The sequence below is a fragment of the Myotis nattereri genome, assembly GCF_964212035.1.
Source record: "Myotis nattereri genome assembly, chromosome: 3".
Lineage (NCBI taxonomy): Eukaryota > Metazoa > Chordata > Mammalia > Chiroptera > Vespertilionidae > Myotis > Myotis nattereri.
The window spans coordinates 102,951,588-102,970,874 of NC_138077.1; the positions used below are offsets into that span (position 1 = coordinate 102,951,588).

Below are 19,287 nucleotides of genomic sequence, written 5' to 3' on the forward strand. Positions count from 1 at the left end.
TCCAGGAGAAATACAAATGGGCAGTATAATATAAATACATATATATCACTGATAATCAAATAAGTATACTAAAATGACATGGCTTTTTTGCACCATGAGTTTAGAATTGATTTATAAGATTTTAAGCAAGGTGTTGTAGAATCCCACTCAGTGAGACTACAAATCAGTACAATCTTTCTGGAAAGCTTTTGGAAAATACCATTCTACATATTGATGCACAGTGTTTGATCCAGCATTCCACTTTTAGGGAACTTTCTATAAATATGTTGCAACAAATGCACAAAAATATATGGACATGTATATGCTCTACAGTACTGTTTTTTAATATGAGAAAAAAAATGGGAAAATAAATGGCCAACAACTTAACTAAACTATGATAACTTTATATTGTATAACATTTTTTTAAAAATTAGGGAAGTCATCATGTACTGACATAAAATAAAACAAAGATACAATATATCAATAAATGTAAATATATATGTACATGTACATATTTCCAAACCATTGGTATTATATGTAAAAGGGATTAACTTGCAATTACTACTATATACATGTCTATATTTGAACTCTTTAAACTTTATAATAAAATTATGAAGCTGAATATTCATATAATTGTTTCAGATATTGTGAATCAATTGCCTGTTTCCAGTCATAGGTACAGACTTTCTAATGTTGAATTTAATAATAGACAAAGATTACTACATTTAACTTGAAATTACATAATTTATTTTAGCTTATTATTATCACTTTCGGTTAATCCACTGTGGAATTTTTTAAACAATTTCATATAATCTGCGAAAGTACCATGGTATACCTTGATGGGAAGTAAAAGGTTCTTCTATGAGTACAGGAGTTCCCATTTTGACTTTCAATCCAAATAAAAGTAAATACTTCCTCATCTTTCACATATTATTTACATGGCACTGGTTACCATGTCAACAGGAACCTTTAAACTGTTAACTCTGATCCAAAGGAAAATCCCAAAGGAGACTACAAATGTAGTTATTCCCATTTTGCAGGCTTCTAATTTTTATTTTATCTATTTTGATTCTCTTCTGATTATACTGCTTTGAACCAATTTATGTTTTCAACCTCACACCTCATTTTAAGAGAAGAAGTTTCACAAGTCCATTAACTTTATAGTTTACTGTTTCATCTCATTCATCATTCAGTTATGCCCACCTCAAAAACTCCAAAATTTGGTAAAGGATTCCATGGTCACCTTATCTGTGACTTCTAACAGCCAGGAGAGATTAAGGCAGGCTCTGAGTGTGGGGCCTAGAGCTAGACTGTGGGTTTGCAGTGGGCCTGAGCTGCATGATCTGAGGCGAAGTGCTTAACTTCTGCACTTCTGTTTTCTCATCCATAAAATGGGACCCATCACTGCTGTAAGAATTGAATAAGATCATATTATCAAGAGACCAGCAAAGCCAGTGTGATTTTATTAGTTTTGACTATATTCCCTTTTGAGTCTGATAGGATTTTATTTTATTTATTTATTTTTTTATTTTTTATTTTTTTAAATATATTTTATTGATTTTTCACAGAGAGGAAGGGAGAGAGAGAGAAAGCTAGAAACATCGATGAGTGAGAAACATCTATCAGCTGCCTCCTGCACATCTCCCACTGGGGATGTGCCCGCAACCCAGGTACATGCCCTTGACCGGAATCGAACCGGGGACCCCCCCCAGTCCGAAGGCCGACGCTCTATCCACTGAGCCAAACCAGTTTTGGCAGGATTTTATTTTTTAAAATATATTTTTATTGATTTCAAAGAGGAAGGGAGAGGGAGAGAGATAGAAACATCAAAGATGAGGGAGAATCATTGATCAGCTGCCTCCTGCATGCCCTTACTAGGGAATAAGTCTGCAACCTGGGCATGTGCCCTGACTGAGCCATACCAGCTGGGTGGATTTTAAATGTTTAGTTTATTCCCATTTGACAGGCACCTAATTTCTGGAATCTTTACTTATATCTTACTAGAGGCCCGGTGCATGAAATACTTGCATGGGTAGGGTCCCTAGGCCTGGCCAGAGATCAGGGCTGATTGGGGTCTTCCTTCCCCTGGCTGCTGACTGCCGGCCAGGGTCTTCCTTCATTCTGTGCCACCCACTGGTGGTCAAACACCCGGTTGGTAGAACTCCTGAGGGGACAATTTGCATATTAGCCTTTTATTATATAGGATTTGATTTTTTCCTCCTGTCTTTCATGAGCTATCCCACAGTTCTACATTATATTCCACTTTTCTTTTAATTTCATTTAACAGAAAACATGCCAATACCTACCATGTCACAGGATTCATTCTCCACAGTGGGTGAATTTTCACCCACTGTATCCATCCCTTTAACAACACAAAAAAGCAGACACCATTACTTATTTTCATATAGAGAGGAGACAATGGTTTCATAGAGAGCATAAATAACTTGCCCAGGGTCATAAGAAAAGTACAAGTTAGAATAAGGAATTGAACCCAGGCTCTCTGGCTCCTGAGGCCGTGCTCCTATCTGCTCTGCTGGGCAGCCTCTCAGAGACAGTATCAAGGGCAAAATACCTCCCCCATGGGTCACGGCAACTCATGAGAACAAAGAAAGATGGCCAATGCACACTAAGCACATGGACGCATAGAAATGAGTGACCTATGGAATATTTACTATGATGAAAAATTTTGAAACCTACCAACCCATTTAAAAGAATACCCTTCCGTAACTTTAGAAATAGATACCACTTGAGTTCTCCTTTTGAAAGTTTCCCACACTCTGGGATTTTGAAACTTGACCAAAATGTGATTTCCAGTTTTCACATTATGAAATGAAATTTCCCTTGTTTAAATTGAAACTATTCCAAACCTTCAATGGATTTGCCTCTGTCAGGAAATGTACACTTAATTACGTAAGTCAAATCCCTCTACTTAAAAAATAAAACTAAAAAAGTTTTGTTTGTTTTTACTCTCTAATAAAGCAAACAAAAAGATATGTTTAAATTATGTTCCATTGCATCAATGAAATCCAGAATCTGTATTTCCAAGAATCAATTTGAATGAAACACATTTTTTTTTTTCAAACTGTGTCACCATAGGTTAGTTCCAAGCAAAATTATCAGGCATCCCATTGCCTCATATTTTAAAATGTCTGGTCGGTTATAGAGTTTTATTCTCAGAATCCCAAGCCAAGTCATCGAAAAATTCTCAATCAACCAACCCGACAGTCTACTCCAGCTCTGTGGTTAAACTTCTAGCACAAAATATGAAGTGAAACTCACCATGGAGAACTCCACATTCCCTCATAAGATCTCTAAATTTCCTCTTTCCCTTTACCTATCTGGCAAGACAACATTTGTATTATAGATTTTTGTCTATACAAAAGCAGCAATTAGCCTGGCCAGCATGGCTCAGTGGATAGAGCCTGGGGACTGAAGGGTCCCGGGTTCGATTTCTGATCAGGGCACATGCCCGGGTTGTGGGCTCAATGCCCAGTGTGAGGTGTGCAGGAGGCAGCCAACCAATGATTCTCTCTCATCACTGATGTTTCTATCTCTCTCCCCTTCTCCTTTCCTCTCTGAAAAAAATAAAAAATATATTTTTAAAAAAACAGCAATTACTTTTTCAAACTTGAAGAGATTTTAAAGAAAAAAATTTGTAGACCTTGGCCCAAGATTGAATGATGGATAAAATTCCTGAAGTCTATAGCACTTCGCATATAACATGAAATACAGAGATTTCCAAAAATGGTTTTCTAATAAATGAGAAAGTATGTCGCCATTTAAATCTATAATTCCCACACCAGAGCAGTGAGTGACTAAAAATTTTCAGCCAGCACTATTCCAGGCCCGCACTTGGTCCTCTCAGCAAGACCACAGGGTGTACACCATTACTAAACCCGTCACACAGAGGACACTGCAGCACAGAGCCGTCCAATCAGCTGTCTGTGACCTGGTACACAGTAACTGGCGGGTGTGGGATTCTGACTCCAAAAACCTGGATCTATTAGCCCTTAGCCCTTAGCAAGTATGTCATTTTTTCTTTCAGAGATGGAAAGACAAAAAGACTAAGATAAATGTTTATAGAAACAAACAGGCCATCATACTGAACACAAATTTCTAGGGAAAACAGTCTAGAAGGATGCAGATAATGATTCTACCTGATTTTGGAGTCAACTATTACACTTTGTTGTAATTTGGGGCTATTTTCTTTATCTTTCTGCCTCCCATTACTATACACAAGAGGCACTCAAAAATTTCATTAAACAAGTAGGTAAACAAGATTAAGCTGCAGGAAAGTTACACTATGCGAAAATATAAAGAAACTGCAACTAATTTATGCAAGTCATAGTAGATGAAGAGTACATAACTTTGAAATAAGAGATTTCTTATTAGAAAATCCTCCAAAGGTCTGAATGTGAAGAGATTCCAATGGATCACATTACACATGAAATGAGGAAGGAAAGCAGGTTTAAGAAAGCAGAAGGGCTTGCTTCACACGCTCTTCGTGGGCTGATCTAATGACTGCGCCAAGCAGGAGACAGTCAGCAAGCCTCCTCGCAAACAAAGGTGAGTTTCAATTTTTATTATAAGTGTGCTTGCTTATAAATGGTAGACTATACTCAAGGCGGGAAATGCTTTAAGGTTAACATTCTACAAACTAGATTAGGAGCATAAAAAATTATATGATGTACAGTAATCTGACATCAATTAGTACCTCTTAAATGGGGTTTTGTTTTACTGCCATAGTAAGAGTAGCATTTGTGAATCGGGTAGGACCTGTTATTTGGATTTCATAATGTTGCGAGTAATGGTAATGTTACAAGTACCAAAACCGTATTATGTACTTTAAAAATCCTAAACAAACTGTGCCTTCTCCACCGATCCACTGAATGTGATAATGTTAATACAGAAGGTATTAATATGCTACAAACCTAAAGACTGTTTTTTCTAAAAGGAGCATTTTTAAATCATGAAAGGCTTTGTTTTACTGTGTGTCTGTGTGTTTATTTGTAACAGCTGACACTGGAAATCATGAACGCCACAGTGACGAAGGGCTTCAACGGGTCTGAGCAGTGCCCCAGGGACACGCGGATAGCACAGCTGGTGTTCCCAGCCATTTACACCATTGTTTTCCTCACCAGCATCTCGCTGAACACTCTGGCCCTGTGGGTGTTCATTCACATTCCCAGCTCCTCCACCTTCATCGTTTACCTCAAAAGTACTCTGGTGGCCGACTTGGTAATGACACTCATGCTTCCATTTAAAATCCTCTCCGACTCGCACCTGGGACCCTGGCAACTCAGAGCCTTCGTGTGTCGCTTCTCTGCTGTCATCTTCTATGAGACCATGTATGTGGGCATCATTCTGCTGGGCCTCATCGCCTTTGACAGATTCCTCAAGATCATCAGACCTTTTGGAAAATTCTTTGTACAAAAACCCACTTTTGCAAAAACAGTCTCAACCTTTGTCTGGTTCCTTTTGTTCCTCATCTCTCTGCCAAACATGATCTTAAGCAACCAGAAGATGACACCGACAACCGTGAAAAAGTGTGCCTCCTTAAAGAGCCCTCTGGGGTTGAAGTGGCACCAAGCGGTGAATTACATATCCCAGTTCATTTTCTGGATGGTTTTTGCCTTAATGCTTCTGTTTTATGTGGTGATTGCAAAAAAAGTATATGATTCTTACAGAAAGTCGAAAAGTAAGGACAGCAAAAACAACAAGAAGCTGGAAGGTAAAGTGTTTATTGTTGTAGCTGTCTTCTTTCTGTGTTTTGCTCCATTTCATTTTGCCAGAGTTCCATATACTCAGAGTCAAACCAACAGCAAGACTAACTGTAGATTGCAACATCAACTGTTTATCGCTAAAGAAACAACTCTCTTGTTGGCTGCAACAAACATCTGTATGGATCCCTTAATATATATTTTTTTATGTAAAAATTTCACAAGAAGGTTATTATGCATGAGAGGAAGAAAGACTACAGCATCAACCCAAGACAATCATACCAGTCAGACAGACAATATAACCCTAAACTGATGACTTTATCATGGCTCACTTCTATTTATGGACTAGATTTCAAAAGACAATTTATTTGGAAATAACATTTAAGCAATAAAAAGGGATTAAAATAAATGTTTTCTTACATTTTATTATCCTGATATACAAAAAGGATTATGTAAATTTAATTCCACATAGATGTATTCATAAGCAGAATGAAGTATCATTAAGAGAATGCAACAGAAAGCAAGTGGCCACTAGAGGTCATCTTTTCTAGAACATTCACTTACATTTTGGAATAGATTTATTGTGGATAAATGTGTATTCCAAAAAACCTCCCCTCCAAAACACCTTTTCACATTGTTTTACGCACATAATTCAAACAGCACTCCGACTTTGTATTCCAAAAATGTTGATACTTGCTGAATTTTTGGGAAAAAACAAAACCACCTTGAAAGTCCTTCGGTGAAGCTGAAACTTAGGGGTTGAAAGGGATGCCACATATGAAGCATCTGGGGAGCTGTAGGTGGTCAAAGGCCTTTGAAAGTTCCTCACAGTTACAAAGAGCCTTTTCCATGTTATTCCAACTCAACATAGGAGGCATGGGCACCATAATTAAGCCACACGAAACACTGTGCTATAATACTTTGCTCACATGACAAGAGCATACAATTCAAGGACAAAAATACTGTATTCTTCTTCTTTAGAATTTTCCTCTACCCAGCAAATCCTCTAATGGTGGTTGAATATGCCACCTACTTAGTTAGCAAAGCCTTCCTGGGCAACAACCTCTATCCTCCTGCCTCCCACTCTGGTTAAAAATAATTGCTTCTCCAACTGTTTGGGTATGTTTTAGGGCCTTCATTGCATATGTCCCTTTACCAGTTCACTGTACTCTTGACTGCATCCCCTAAAGATGGTTAGGATTCTCTAAGAAAAATGTGTTTTGAAGACAGAAAATGTCATTTTTTATTGGTAAATCCCACAATACTTCCCACTGACCTTGGGTTACAAATGTTTTATATAGAATATGTCAAAATATTATGCTATTCTTGGTACATACATAGATGAAACTGCTGGCCCACAACCAGTAACATCCATACTGGGATATTTTTCAAAGGATGGAGCCCTACTTGGACTTATTTACCTCCGCATGTTTTTCCTAAATACCTTTGTGGTTCAAAAAAAACTACAAAATGGGTATCTGGTATTGTAGATGCCAACTTAAAACTTCCAGAGAGAATGCACAAAGGAATGCTCACACTCTGTGAATGTGCCTCCAGCTCCAGCGTTATCATCGGAAGGTGAATCTTAGGCCTATGCCCTCAAGGGCACTGAGGCCCTGGAACCTGCCCACCACTCTGGCCTCATTGCCTCACTGCTTTTCCATCCCTGGAACTTCACACTCTTCTATAAACCTGAACATGCCAGGCTTTTTTGCCCCTTTGCCATTGCACATGCAAATTTACCTGACTCACCAAGAAAACTTTGTTTCCCTTTATTTTATTGTTGACATTATTACAGATGTCTAGCATATCACATATTTATGGAAGAAATATCCCCCCTTTCTGTGATCTAGCTGTGCACACTTTCATGGGGTTGGACCTGAGATATTGGCTGGGATACTTACAGAGGAGGAGCTTCTTCCTGAATGGAATATTTATTTATTTATTTGTTTATTATTATTATTATTTTTTAGTTTTATTGCTTAATTCTTATCCCTCCCTAAAATCCTGCATTGCCATCACCTAGTCCATGAAATATGATCTGGCCAACCTCCCACCACCATCTCAAACTCAATCCCTCCCTGTCTGTCATGCCTCAACTGCTGATCTCACACTGCATTGTGATGACTCCTCCTGCAGGCACCTACTGTTTAAGGAACCTACATGTACTTCTGAAGCAGAGATTGTGCCTCATTGTGCAATCAATAAAGGTTTGATAATAAACCAAACTGGTTTTATTTTTACATACTAGAAAAGCAAAAGGAAAATCCATTTTCACTGATGTTTTCATTATCAAAAGATGATAAACATTTCTTGAAAGCTCTTTTCAGTTGAGTTCCTACAGCTTGGACACAGGGGACAGGAAAGTGGGGATGTTCTTGGGTTCTCTACTGAGTGCTCATGAAAGAAGCAGGATTACTAAATAACATGCATAGCTTGGGGGCTGATGTCTATCAACATATCAGTTTGAAACTATTGGTAAAATGCTCCAGTTATGTACTGTTGGTTTCGGGTAAGTAACTGCAGTCTATTACAATATCCCAAACTCTCCTTTTACAAAGTGCTCTTGAAGTCTGATTTTCATTCTCTCAAATAAAAGAATTAGATCATGGTAACTGTTAGTGATGTCACTAAATGCGCAGTACTTTTACTGAATACATTACATATTCATGAGTAGACTCTAATACAGTTTTATAAAAAACTGTATCTAGATAATGTATACAATTTTTACAAAGGTCTTTCAAGATAAAATTTCAATAGTAAATCTGTCCTCCATAAACACAAATATTTAATTTTATTGCAATAACATCATAATCAAAAGTGGAGTAAATGGTGTGTAGAATAATCTAACAAGAACTTAGAGAAAAGGCATAGTAGAGCCATCTTAAAATCATACAAAATGCAAAGCAACTATTTGAGAACAAATTCCCAAACTGGCATCAAAATACTAAGTTATGGAATACTTATAGAATGGGATGCTATACCACAGCCATTAATGACACACAAAAGAGAATGTTGTTTTTGTGTGTGTGTGTGGTTCTTTTTTTTTTTTTTTAAAGTAGCTTTGATATAGTGTGGGAGCTTAGAGCACAATTAAGGGCTTTTGTGAAAAGTGAAATATAACTGTTATTACTGGAAAAGGTCTTCTGACTATCCCTGGGGCAGGCAAAGGGTGAAAGGGTATTGCCTCATACTGAAGAATTCTTGAGAAACCAAGAAAATTTACTGTAAATGAGAGAGAAGAAGGCAGACAAGCAGTGAGAACTCCCAAACCACAGAAGTTAGATGGCCAGTGTAAAGTTATTAATTAGAATCTTAAAAGAATTATTCAACAATGGAATACTATGCTGTGGTAAAAAAGGAGTTCTTACCATTTGCAACAGCACGGATGGAACTGGAGAGCATTACGCTAAGTAAAATATGCCAGTCAGAGAAAGATAAATATCACATGATCTTATTCATTTATGGAATATAATGAACAACATAATCTGATGAACAAAAACAGATCCAGAGACAGAGAAGCATTGATCAGACCGTCAAACATCAGAGGTAAGGTAGGGGAGGGTGAGGGTAAGGGGGAGAGATCAACCAAAGGTCTTATATGCATGCATATAGGTCTAACCAATGGACACAGACAACAGGGGGGTGAGGGCATAAATGGTGGGGTAATGTGGGGATAAGGACACATCCTATCTAATAAAAGAGAAACATGGTAATTAGAGTACGACCGCTACCCTTCCCATTGGCTAATGAGGGCGATATGCAAATTAACTGCCAGCCAAGATGGCGGCCGGCAGCCAGGCAGCTGGAAGCGAACATGAGGCTTGCTTGCTTCAGTGATGGAGGACTCCAACGTTCCCCGCCTGCCGCTGCCGGCCTCTGAGCTGCAACTCTAAGCAACTATGTTACAAATATAGAAGCTAAACAAAACCCCAGAAACCTGCTTTAGTCGCACCGGGTTTCAGCCAGCAGGATCGCAACATTGTTTCAAATACAGAAGGTAAACAAAGGCCAGAAACCTGCTTTCAGCAGTGGAGGCCTAAGAGCTGGAGCCTCAGAGCTAAAGCTGGCGCAGAATAAAAAAAAAGAAAAAAAGGAGCGGTTGGGAGCTTCAGTCACCCGCCAGCTTGAAAACAGCCCTCAGCTCCTCACGCAGTGGGGGGCTGGTACCCCAGTGGGACCCCCACCAGCTGCAAACAGCCATCATCCCCTCATCCAGGCTGGCCAGGCACCCCAGTGGGGACCCCCACCCTGATCCAGGACACCCTTCAGGGCAAACCAGCCGGCCCCCACCCGTGCACCAGGCCTCTATCCTATATAGCAGTGATTCCCAAAGTGGGCGCTACCGCCCCCTGGTGGGTGCTGCAGCGATCAAGGGGGATGGTGATGGCCACAGGTGCATTTGTTTTAACTTTTTTTGTATTACCTTTCTCTTCTGAGTTCAATAAATAGTTTCATAATTTCAAACTTCAATGTTTCTAATTTACACCTTTCTTTACTATATTTTACGAAAAGGGTAGAAACATTAATACATATATCTTTCTGTTTAATTGCTATTAAAATTTAAAAAAAATTAATTTCCAGGAGGCGCTGAGTAATATTTTTTCTGGAAAGGGGGCGGTAGGCCAAATAAGTTTGGGAACCACTGCTATATAGTAAAAGGGTAATATGCCTCCCAGCACCGGGATCAGCGGAGCCGCGAGGCATCCCGGCACTGGGATCAGTGTGACAGGGGGCAGCGCCCAAACCCCCTGATTGCCCTACGGCTCTGTGTGTAACAGGGGGCGGGGCCAAAACCTCCCTATCCGCCCTGCTCTGTTTGTGAGAGGGGAAGGCGCCCCAACCCCCTGATCAGCCCTGCTCTGTGCCTGATAGTGGGGAGCTCCCCAACCCCCTGATCAGCCCTGCTCTGTGTGTGACAGGGTGTGGCGCCCCAACCCCCCCCCCCCCCCCATGGGCCCTGCTCTGTGTGTGATGGGGTAGAGCCATAACCTCCCCATCGGCCCTGCCCTGAGTGTGACAGGGTGTGTCGCCCCAACCCCCTGATCTGCCCTGCTCTGTGTGTGACAGGGGGCGGTGCCCCAACTCCCCTATCGGCCCTACTCTGTGAGTGACAGGGGGGAGCTCCCCAACCCCCTGATGGGCCGGGCTCTGTGCGTGACATGGGGGAGCTCCCCAACCCCCTGATCGACCCTGCTCTGTGCGTGACAGGGTACGGAGCCCCAACCCCCCTGATGGGCCCTGCTCTGTGAGTGACAGGGGGCAGCGCCCCAACCTCCTGATTGGCCCTGCTCTGTGCGTGACAGGGGGTGGCGCCGCAACCTGCCCATCGAGACCCTGCCTTGAGTGTGACAGGGGGCGGTGCCCCAACCCCCCAATCAGCCCTACCCTGAGCGTGACTGAGGGTGGCATCGCAACCTCCCAATCCACCCTGCTCTGTGCATGACAGGGGCGGCACCCCAACTCCCCAATCAGCCCTGCTCTGAGCCCGACCAGGGGCTGCACCTAGGGATTGGACCTGCCCTCTGCCACCCGGGAGCAGGTCTAAGCCAGTAGGTCGCTATCTCCCGAGGGGTCCCAGACTGCGAGAGGGCACAGGCCGGGCTGAGGGACCCCTCCCTTCCCCCCGAGTGCACAAATTTTTGTGCACCGGGCCTCTAGTATGTAATAACTTAATCAATAAAAAAAATTTTAAAAAAGAATTATTCAATCTTTTCAAAACCATCACTTTATGTATTTCATATCCATTTAAAAGAAGCTTCTTCCATAATTTCTTTCTCAAAATGCCTGGAGTTTACCTCCAGGTAAACTCATTCCTCCAGCAGGTTAAAAGGTCAAAGTTCACATAACTCTTAACAGAGCAAGCCTCTAGAGCAGTGGTTATCAACCTTGGCTGAACATTAGAATCACCTGGGAATCTTTTTAAAATCCTGATTTCTGGGCCTCATCCTCCAGAAATTCTGTTTCTTTGTTACTAATGTTGTGGCCCCACCCCATAACAAAGAAACAGAATTTCCGGAGGATGAGGCCCAGAAATCAGGATTTTAAAGATTCCCAGGTGATTCTAATGTGCAGCCAAGGTTGAGAACCTCTGCTCTAGAGGAAGAACCCACTCCCTACCGGTCTAATGCCTCAGGGAGCATAGCTAGGAGACAGCAGGGAGCATAGCTAAGGAAAGTGTGGAACTCACAAACCATTTAAAGTGCCCAGAAACAAAACCCACTATTTTAAAATTTACATGAAACCAAAAACAGACAATATGAATAGAGAACACTTGTGTTCAAACCAAAGTAGTCCTCAAACTTTACTTGGTACCAGAATCAGCTGAAGGGATTCTTAAAGACACTGCTAGGCCCACCCCTGAGTTTCTGACTCAGTAGGTCAAGGGTGAGGGCTGAGCACGAGCTGCCAGGGGCACTGAAGCTATGGATTGGGACACTCGTGAAGAAGCACTGAGATAAATGTTCCCTGAAGTTCATACTTCCGTCCAGACTGATTTACACACAGCCATCTTGAGCAAGAATGTCCAAGAGAGGCATCTGTCAACAGGAAACGCAAAATTGTTATTAAGAGACTGGGGCAGATATAAGGTGGCCGGCCAGAGTAAGGACTAGGCTACCTTAAAAGTCCATACCCTACTGTGGGGGCATCTACTATACAGTGCCAACTGCTGGCACAGAAGGGATTTGGAGTCCAGGGTGCCTAACTAGTAGCAATAACAGTAGTAAAACTAGCATCAGTGACAACAAAAGCTACACACATTACCTACTACTTACTGTGTACCAAGAGCTTTAACTATATTGTTCCATTTAATAATACCAGGAAGCCTATAAAGTGAAATTATTATCTCCATTTTAGAGATAAAGAAGTTGAGAAACAGAGGTTAAGCAATGTGCATGGGGTCACCCAGCATATAAAGAGCAGGGCTAGAGCTCTAATTCAGATTCTTGCCTCTAAACTCACTCTAAACACTATATTTATAATTTCAAATCTTCTAATGTTCTCAAGAGAATTCATAAATCCAGTCTCCTATATTTTCTGTGATTTTCAAAATTTCCGTAGCCACCCCCATATTCTCTGACCCTACAAAAACAACGCAGTATTCTTGTGTGGGCCAGGTGCCGCCAGCTAATTAGGCCTGACCTAGAAGCTACCAGAACCTCCCAGGACCTCGCCAGGCAGCGTGGCTTGTTTACTGAACACTTGCTGTGGCTGACACCATGCTCTGCACTTGATAAAGATTACTACTTCGCTATCTTTCACTGCAACACTACAGGACAGATGTTACAGGACTCCTTGTTGAGGGAGAAAAGAAAAGAAGTCTCAGGACAATGTAAAAGATACCTCACCTACAGTGCCTGTGGCAACACCAGCAAAGCAGAGGCTCTGCTCTACCACCTGACAGTTAGGACAAGCTGCATGCCTCCAGGGTTGACACTGGGCCCCAGCAGTGAGAATGGTAAGGAGGTGGCGCCTGCAGAGGGAGGAAGAGGTCTCAACACAAATGAACTTCAGTAACCTCAGGGGTATGAATGGTTCGTGGACCCTATAAGTACTTTGGGCAGCCCTCTAGCACTGAGAGTTCTTGAAAGGAGCAAAGTCCCACATAGAGATCATGGGTTCATCTGGTCATTCTTCTTCGTGCACTTCGTGGAAGCCGCAGCTGGTCAGGCACACAGGCCACAGTTAATCGAATGTGGCAAGCTGTACGAGAGCCGTAATTAACTCACCATAGGAGCTCAGAGGAAAGGGGACCTGACTGCAAATGAAGAAACTGAGGAAGGGCTCGCAGAAAATGGACATGTGAGCTGAACCTTAAAGGAGAAAACCAAGCACCCAAAAGGGAGCACTGAGCAGAGAGAAGTATTGAGCAAGGCTCGGGCCGAGGAGGGCATTGTGCTGTGGCCGGATGGTGAGGGGCTTTGGGGGTCTGAGGCTGCAGCATGGGAATTAGACGATGTGCCTGGACAGAGCGCAAATCCTGCTGTGGCATTTCTCTAACCACTGAAGGTTTCTGAAGTGAAGCATTATGTCCTAGAAGAACATCAATTTGTCAGCAATAGGATGATTCTGGGTTGAAGAACAGCCACTGAGGTCAGGAGATCAACTGAAAAGGTCTTGCCCCTATACCGGCAACAGCCCAGGGAAAATTGGACATGGGCCTCAGTGACATGTTCAGAAAGGTTTTGAGTCCAAGACCCCTAGAGAACAGGAGATTATACGTTAACTGTGATTAACATGTATTCTCAGTGGGGCCATAATCTCCATCTCAACCACCCCCAATTGAATGGTATTGCTCTGGAGATCACGAGCTTGGGTGATGCGCTGGATCATGAAGAAGACCAAGAAGCAGGGTCTGGATATGTTGGATGTGAAACACAGTGAGAGAGCGAGGTCAAGAGGACAAAAGCTGGACAGAAGGGTGCAAAATACAGATCCAGGGCTCTGAAGACACGGCTAGATTTGAGGCCAGGTGAAATTTTTCTAAGACCGGGAGAGAATAAGGAATGAGCTGAGTACTTCAGAGGCCATGTTACCCAAATCCCATGGACAGAGGCAAGAGGATCTGGGGGAAGTGCCTGGGACTGGGATGGGGGTGGGATTGGTGGGTTAAAACACGAAACAGAAGGCCCGGTGTACTGGAAGCCAAGGAGCAAGAGAGATTCAGGAGAAAGCTACAGTCTGCAGAACCACACACTGTGGAAAGGTCAAGTGTGTTGATGTAGAACTCTGAGGTCAGTGGTAATTTTAAGGAGGCGGTGGGGTAGAGCCCCAGTTTGTAAAAGGAAATGAGGAGCTACAAGCAACACTCAACTTGCCATAAAGGACAAGTCAGTTTCAAAGAGTTCCAAGGAAGAAAAACAACAGTTGTATTACTCTAACTTTCCCTAAGGGTGTCTAAGACCAGGAGAGCAGCTCTCCTGTGTTTCCTGTGCAGTGCAGTTACAATGCACCACGGGAACGAGCAAACGGAGCAGAGGTGCAAACCCAATGGTGGGAGTAGCCACGAGACCGAGAGAAACTAGCGTGGGTCAGCTGGGCACTGCATTCAGGTAGTGTGCCGACATTTCAGACTCCACATTACCTGGGTTTCTGAGTCCCAGCCTCCCATTCATTCCAGTATAAAGTATTTATAGAAAAAGTGGAGTGGGTGGGAGATGAGACACCAAGTGGTAGGGATGCAAGCTGAAAACACGGGGAGGAGTGACAAAAAAAGAAAGATAAAAGCAAGAATAGAGAAAGAAAATGGAATTCGAGACTTACAGTAAGTAGGTAAACTAGTGTTTTGAAAGAATTCCATACTTCACTTAGCATGTGAATTTTTGTCACTGCTGCAATAAAACTCACGGTCACAAACGTGACACCCGGGGTTCAGAACTGGAATGCCTACCTTTATTTTTTCAATTCAGCATCAATATTAGATGGGTGTATATGATCTTAAGGAGCCATAGTCATCTTAAGAAATTACACCTCATGCATAGCTGAGTACTTTTTTAGTTTAAAATATTAGCCTTTTGCTTTAAAATTACATCACATTACTCTGTACTTTTACCCTTTTTATTCTATTTAGCTCTGAACTATAGAGAATGAAGCATTGACCTGAATGCAGTGCCCAGCTGAGACCACCTCCCTCCCCCCACATATTTGGCCTCAGATTTTACACTTCCCATATTTTCAGATAGTCTGAATAAGCCAGTCCTAGCTTCCTTCTTTTCAGCAGAGAAAGCTATAAAGAAAGAATAAAGAGTATTTCAAGCAATCATTGGATCACCATTAAAGGAAACCCAAGAGCTTACTAAGGGCTGCCAAAATATTATAGAATTACTTAACTTTGTAGTTGAGAAGTCTTTTCAATTTTTAATCATTCCAACTTTACATTCAGACAGGCACACCCATTCATTCACTTATTCACTCTCTCTCTCCCTTCTGACCAAATAAAAACACAAAACAAAAGCTACTATTCTAACTACCCTGTACATTTAAGTTTTACAGTCTTATAAGGTAGCCATTCCCATGCTTATTTTTCAGAAGAAGAAATTGAGGCTCAGATATATTAATGACTTGCTCAAAGTAAAAAAAAAAAAAGCTGTTAAGCGGAGAGGTTGAAATCCACATTGGAGTCTATTAGACCCATTACTGGGCTCCTATCACTGCCTCTCACAAACAAGATTTCAAAAGTAAGGAGATGGATCAAGTAGCCAGTACAGGAGAGAATATGGATATGAGAACAGCAGCAGAAGCAGGTATATCTCCAAACTCAATCTCAACCCATCCTCCCCTTTAGTCAACCATTACACATGAAGTTCTCATACCAGAAAAATGTAAGTGCTTTATATAAAGAAGACCTAATAGATACAAATCATTTCAAATGACAGATTAAACACAGTAATTTAGGCACAGGGACCTAAAGATATCAATCTCAGCTAGGGAACATGAAAGGGTTTGTAATAATTATACTCAGCACAAATTCTCAGCCACTGCATGTGAGCCACAATTAGAGTGACTTTCTTGAACAGACAGATGAAATAATAAGACTGTTAATACAATATTTGTTGTATGTTCTGGCTACATGCAAAAGACAGGGTGTCCAAGACAGAGCATCATGAGCTATGTTACAATGAGACTCTGCTTGTCTTTGTTTTATAATAATGAATTAGTGTACTACAGAGGCTCTGGAGGCCCTTTATATGTGCTTTTTCCTTTAAGAAGAAATGAATGCATCTGAGAGTATTGTGACAGAGAAAAATGAGATTACGATACAAATGCTATGCCTACCTACCAACACTGGAGGAGAGGACATTGAGCCCAGATCCACGTCAATGCAGAGAAGCCCAATAAAGAAGGGAGGAGAGAGGAAGAAGTCACATGCAACAGGAATGACTAGAACAGTGGTCGCCAACCTTTCGGAACTCATGGACCACCAGTGGTCCGCGGTCCACAGGTTGGCGACCGCTGGACTAGAAGACTGAATAAGGAAAGCCTTGATAATATATCTGCTTATGTCTCCCACTAAATAGGGGCAAGAAGGAAAAGAGTTCATTCCAGGATTTAGAAAGACTTACCAATAATATTACTTAATTTTCATTTCTTGTAAGATTTCAGAAACACATTCTCTACTTGAGTATTTGTCTCTCTCTCTTTTTTTTAATATATATGTTTTTATTGATTTCAGAGAGAGGAAGGGAGAGGAAGAGGGAGAGGGAGAGACAGAAACATCAATGAGAGAGAAACATCAACTGGCCACCTCCTGCACTGGGGATCAAACCCATAACCCGTACACATGCCCCAACTGGGAATTGAACTTGTGACGTCCTGGTTCATGGGTCAGCATTCAAGCACTGAGCCACACCGGCAGCTGCTTCTGTCTCTTCAAGAATACATTTTGAAAAATCAATAAGGTTTTGGAATCTCACCTAAAATCATTGTTTTACATAATCCTGAAACCAAAAAAAAGTGAATGAGTCATTCAGTATACCCCCTCCCCGGCAAATAGTGACTTTGGATATCCTGACTTTGTGATTAGTGATCCATGAACCAGGTCTATGTCCAAAACAAGATTGTAGATATTCCTATTGGACTTCAAAATTCTAAACCCCAATGGTGACTTCAGGCTAATTGCCTCAGAAACATTTAAAAGAATCCCCTTGCTACACATCCCATAGGATGGACATAGTAGATACAGAGCGAAGCAATTTTCAAAAGCCAAGGAGATTAAAGAAAAAGTTTGTTTGTTTTTTAATGCAGAGAGATTGTTCTGAAGAAGAAATGTCTAAAAAGACAGTAAAACCAAATGTAAAAGGTGACCAGTGATTGGATTCCATAACAACAAAATTATAAAGGGTACTCCTGGGAAATTGCAAATTTTTAATGTAGATGAAATATTTAAAAATATTATTATTTCAAAATTAACCTCTTGACTGATAATAGTATTGTGTTTAGGTAGAAGAATGTCCTTGTTATTTGGAAATGCTGCTGAAGCAGTTAGGAGTGAGGCATTTATCACAATGACTGCAATTTCAAACAGGTCCACCCAAAATGTGTGTGTGTGTGTAGATATGTGAAAAACATTAACCATTTGTAACTCTAGATGAAATCTACATGAAATATTATTTCAACTTCTGTGAAGGTTTAACATCTTTAACAATAAATATCAGAAGAAAAAAATAAACTATATTAAAAAAATAAAACAGCCCAGCTGACATGGTTCAATGGTGGAGCATCAACCTACTAATCAGGAGGTCATGGTTTGATTCCTGGTCAGGGCACATGCCTGGGTTGCAGGCACAATTTTAAGTGTAGGGTGTGCGGGAAGCAGTCAATCAACGATTCTCTCTCATCACTGATGTTTCTATCTCTTTCTCCCTCTCCCTTTAAAATATATTTAAAAAAAATAAAATAAAACAAAAAAAACACACACACACATTTTTTTAAAGCATGATGGAGGTAGAGAAGTACAAACACAACCCACGATGTCACCCTTTATTCAAAATAAATGTAGGGCTTGTAATGGCTAAACAATGTCATTAAAAGAGCTTCCCTGCATTTAATAGGCTATTCTAAGAAAACAACAAGATAATTATTGTTATAAAGTCTCCTATGGCTCTTAGGAAATGTGAGACTTGCTACAAGAAAAATCAACAGAAAAAAATTCTGCAGGTTAACCTTTCAGTTATTTGAACAATAATAAAGTTATGGTCTGGTTTTTAGCTGCTCTTTTTATTAAAGTGTTACACTTTTTTCGTGACTAAACGTGTACTATACTTCCCTTTTTGAATGTTAAGTAAGACCAAGCTTTAGCAAGTCCCAACTTGAGACTGGCATAATATGCTTGAAGGCGAATGGGTACGCCTCATGTTAACTTTTTCATTACTAGATTTAATTTGCATCACTGAGCAAAGAAACTTTTAAATACGACAATCCCACTGTTACATTAAGGAAGGAAAAGCCTATTTCATCCCCAACCCCACCCTTAGGGAGAGAAAAGAGGGCAACTTACTGCCCCTTCCTTCTTCCATGAGGAGATCTTTGTTTAAAAACAACAACAACAACAACACAGAGAAAGTCAAGTTGCTTCTTCAAAGGCCAGGTCCTTCTTCAAACTTAGAAAGGCCTACCATAATCTTCATGCACTGGCCTCCTTTCAGAGACTATTTTAAAGGCACTCAAAACCAGGAAATATACTCCTAAATTATCAAAACATTTTCCCTTCAAATTCGAAATAGGAAAATATATCAAAAACAATTTCAACAGCTTGATATACTCGGGAATTTTCTTTAACATAAAACATCAGTATATAGTTAGTTGACCCCAATAGGACAAGTCAACCGAAGTAATAAATGCATTAAAATTTAAGGTGGATAGCAGAGTGTCTTCATTTCTTTAGCAGAAGCTTGTGGAGTATTTATCCAAATAAGCTCTTTAATGTGATTTTGTATACACCACTGAAAATCTGGGATGATAATCCTCAGAACTTGCAGAGAGGATCTTTGCTCAACATACTTTGAAAAAGGCTGTAAGGGATGTTCTCTCCTTCTGAACTGATGCTTTTAAGACTTGCCCATTTGTTGTTCTGCCACTTAGGTTTCAC

At 41.0% G+C, this 19,287-nt stretch overlaps 2 protein-coding genes across 2 annotated transcripts in view; one reads left to right on the forward strand and one right to left on the reverse strand.

Annotated features, from left to right (window-relative positions):
• MED12L (mediator complex subunit 12L) overlaps nucleotides 1–19,287 on the reverse strand; it is a gene marked incomplete at its 3' end in the record, with an annotated part of 370,596 nt that overhangs the window by 84,233 nt on the left and 267,076 nt on the right. The gene's annotated exons all lie outside the window — the stretch shown is intronic.
• P2RY13 (purinergic receptor P2Y13) lies at nucleotides 5,011–6,012 on the forward strand (the record flags this gene model as incomplete). The annotated part of the gene is made up of 1 exon (XM_081087429.1): nucleotides 5,011–6,012. The coding sequence occupies one exon, from the start codon at nucleotides 5,011–5,013 to the stop codon at nucleotides 6,010–6,012; it is 1,002 nt and encodes a 333-aa protein (XP_080943555.1).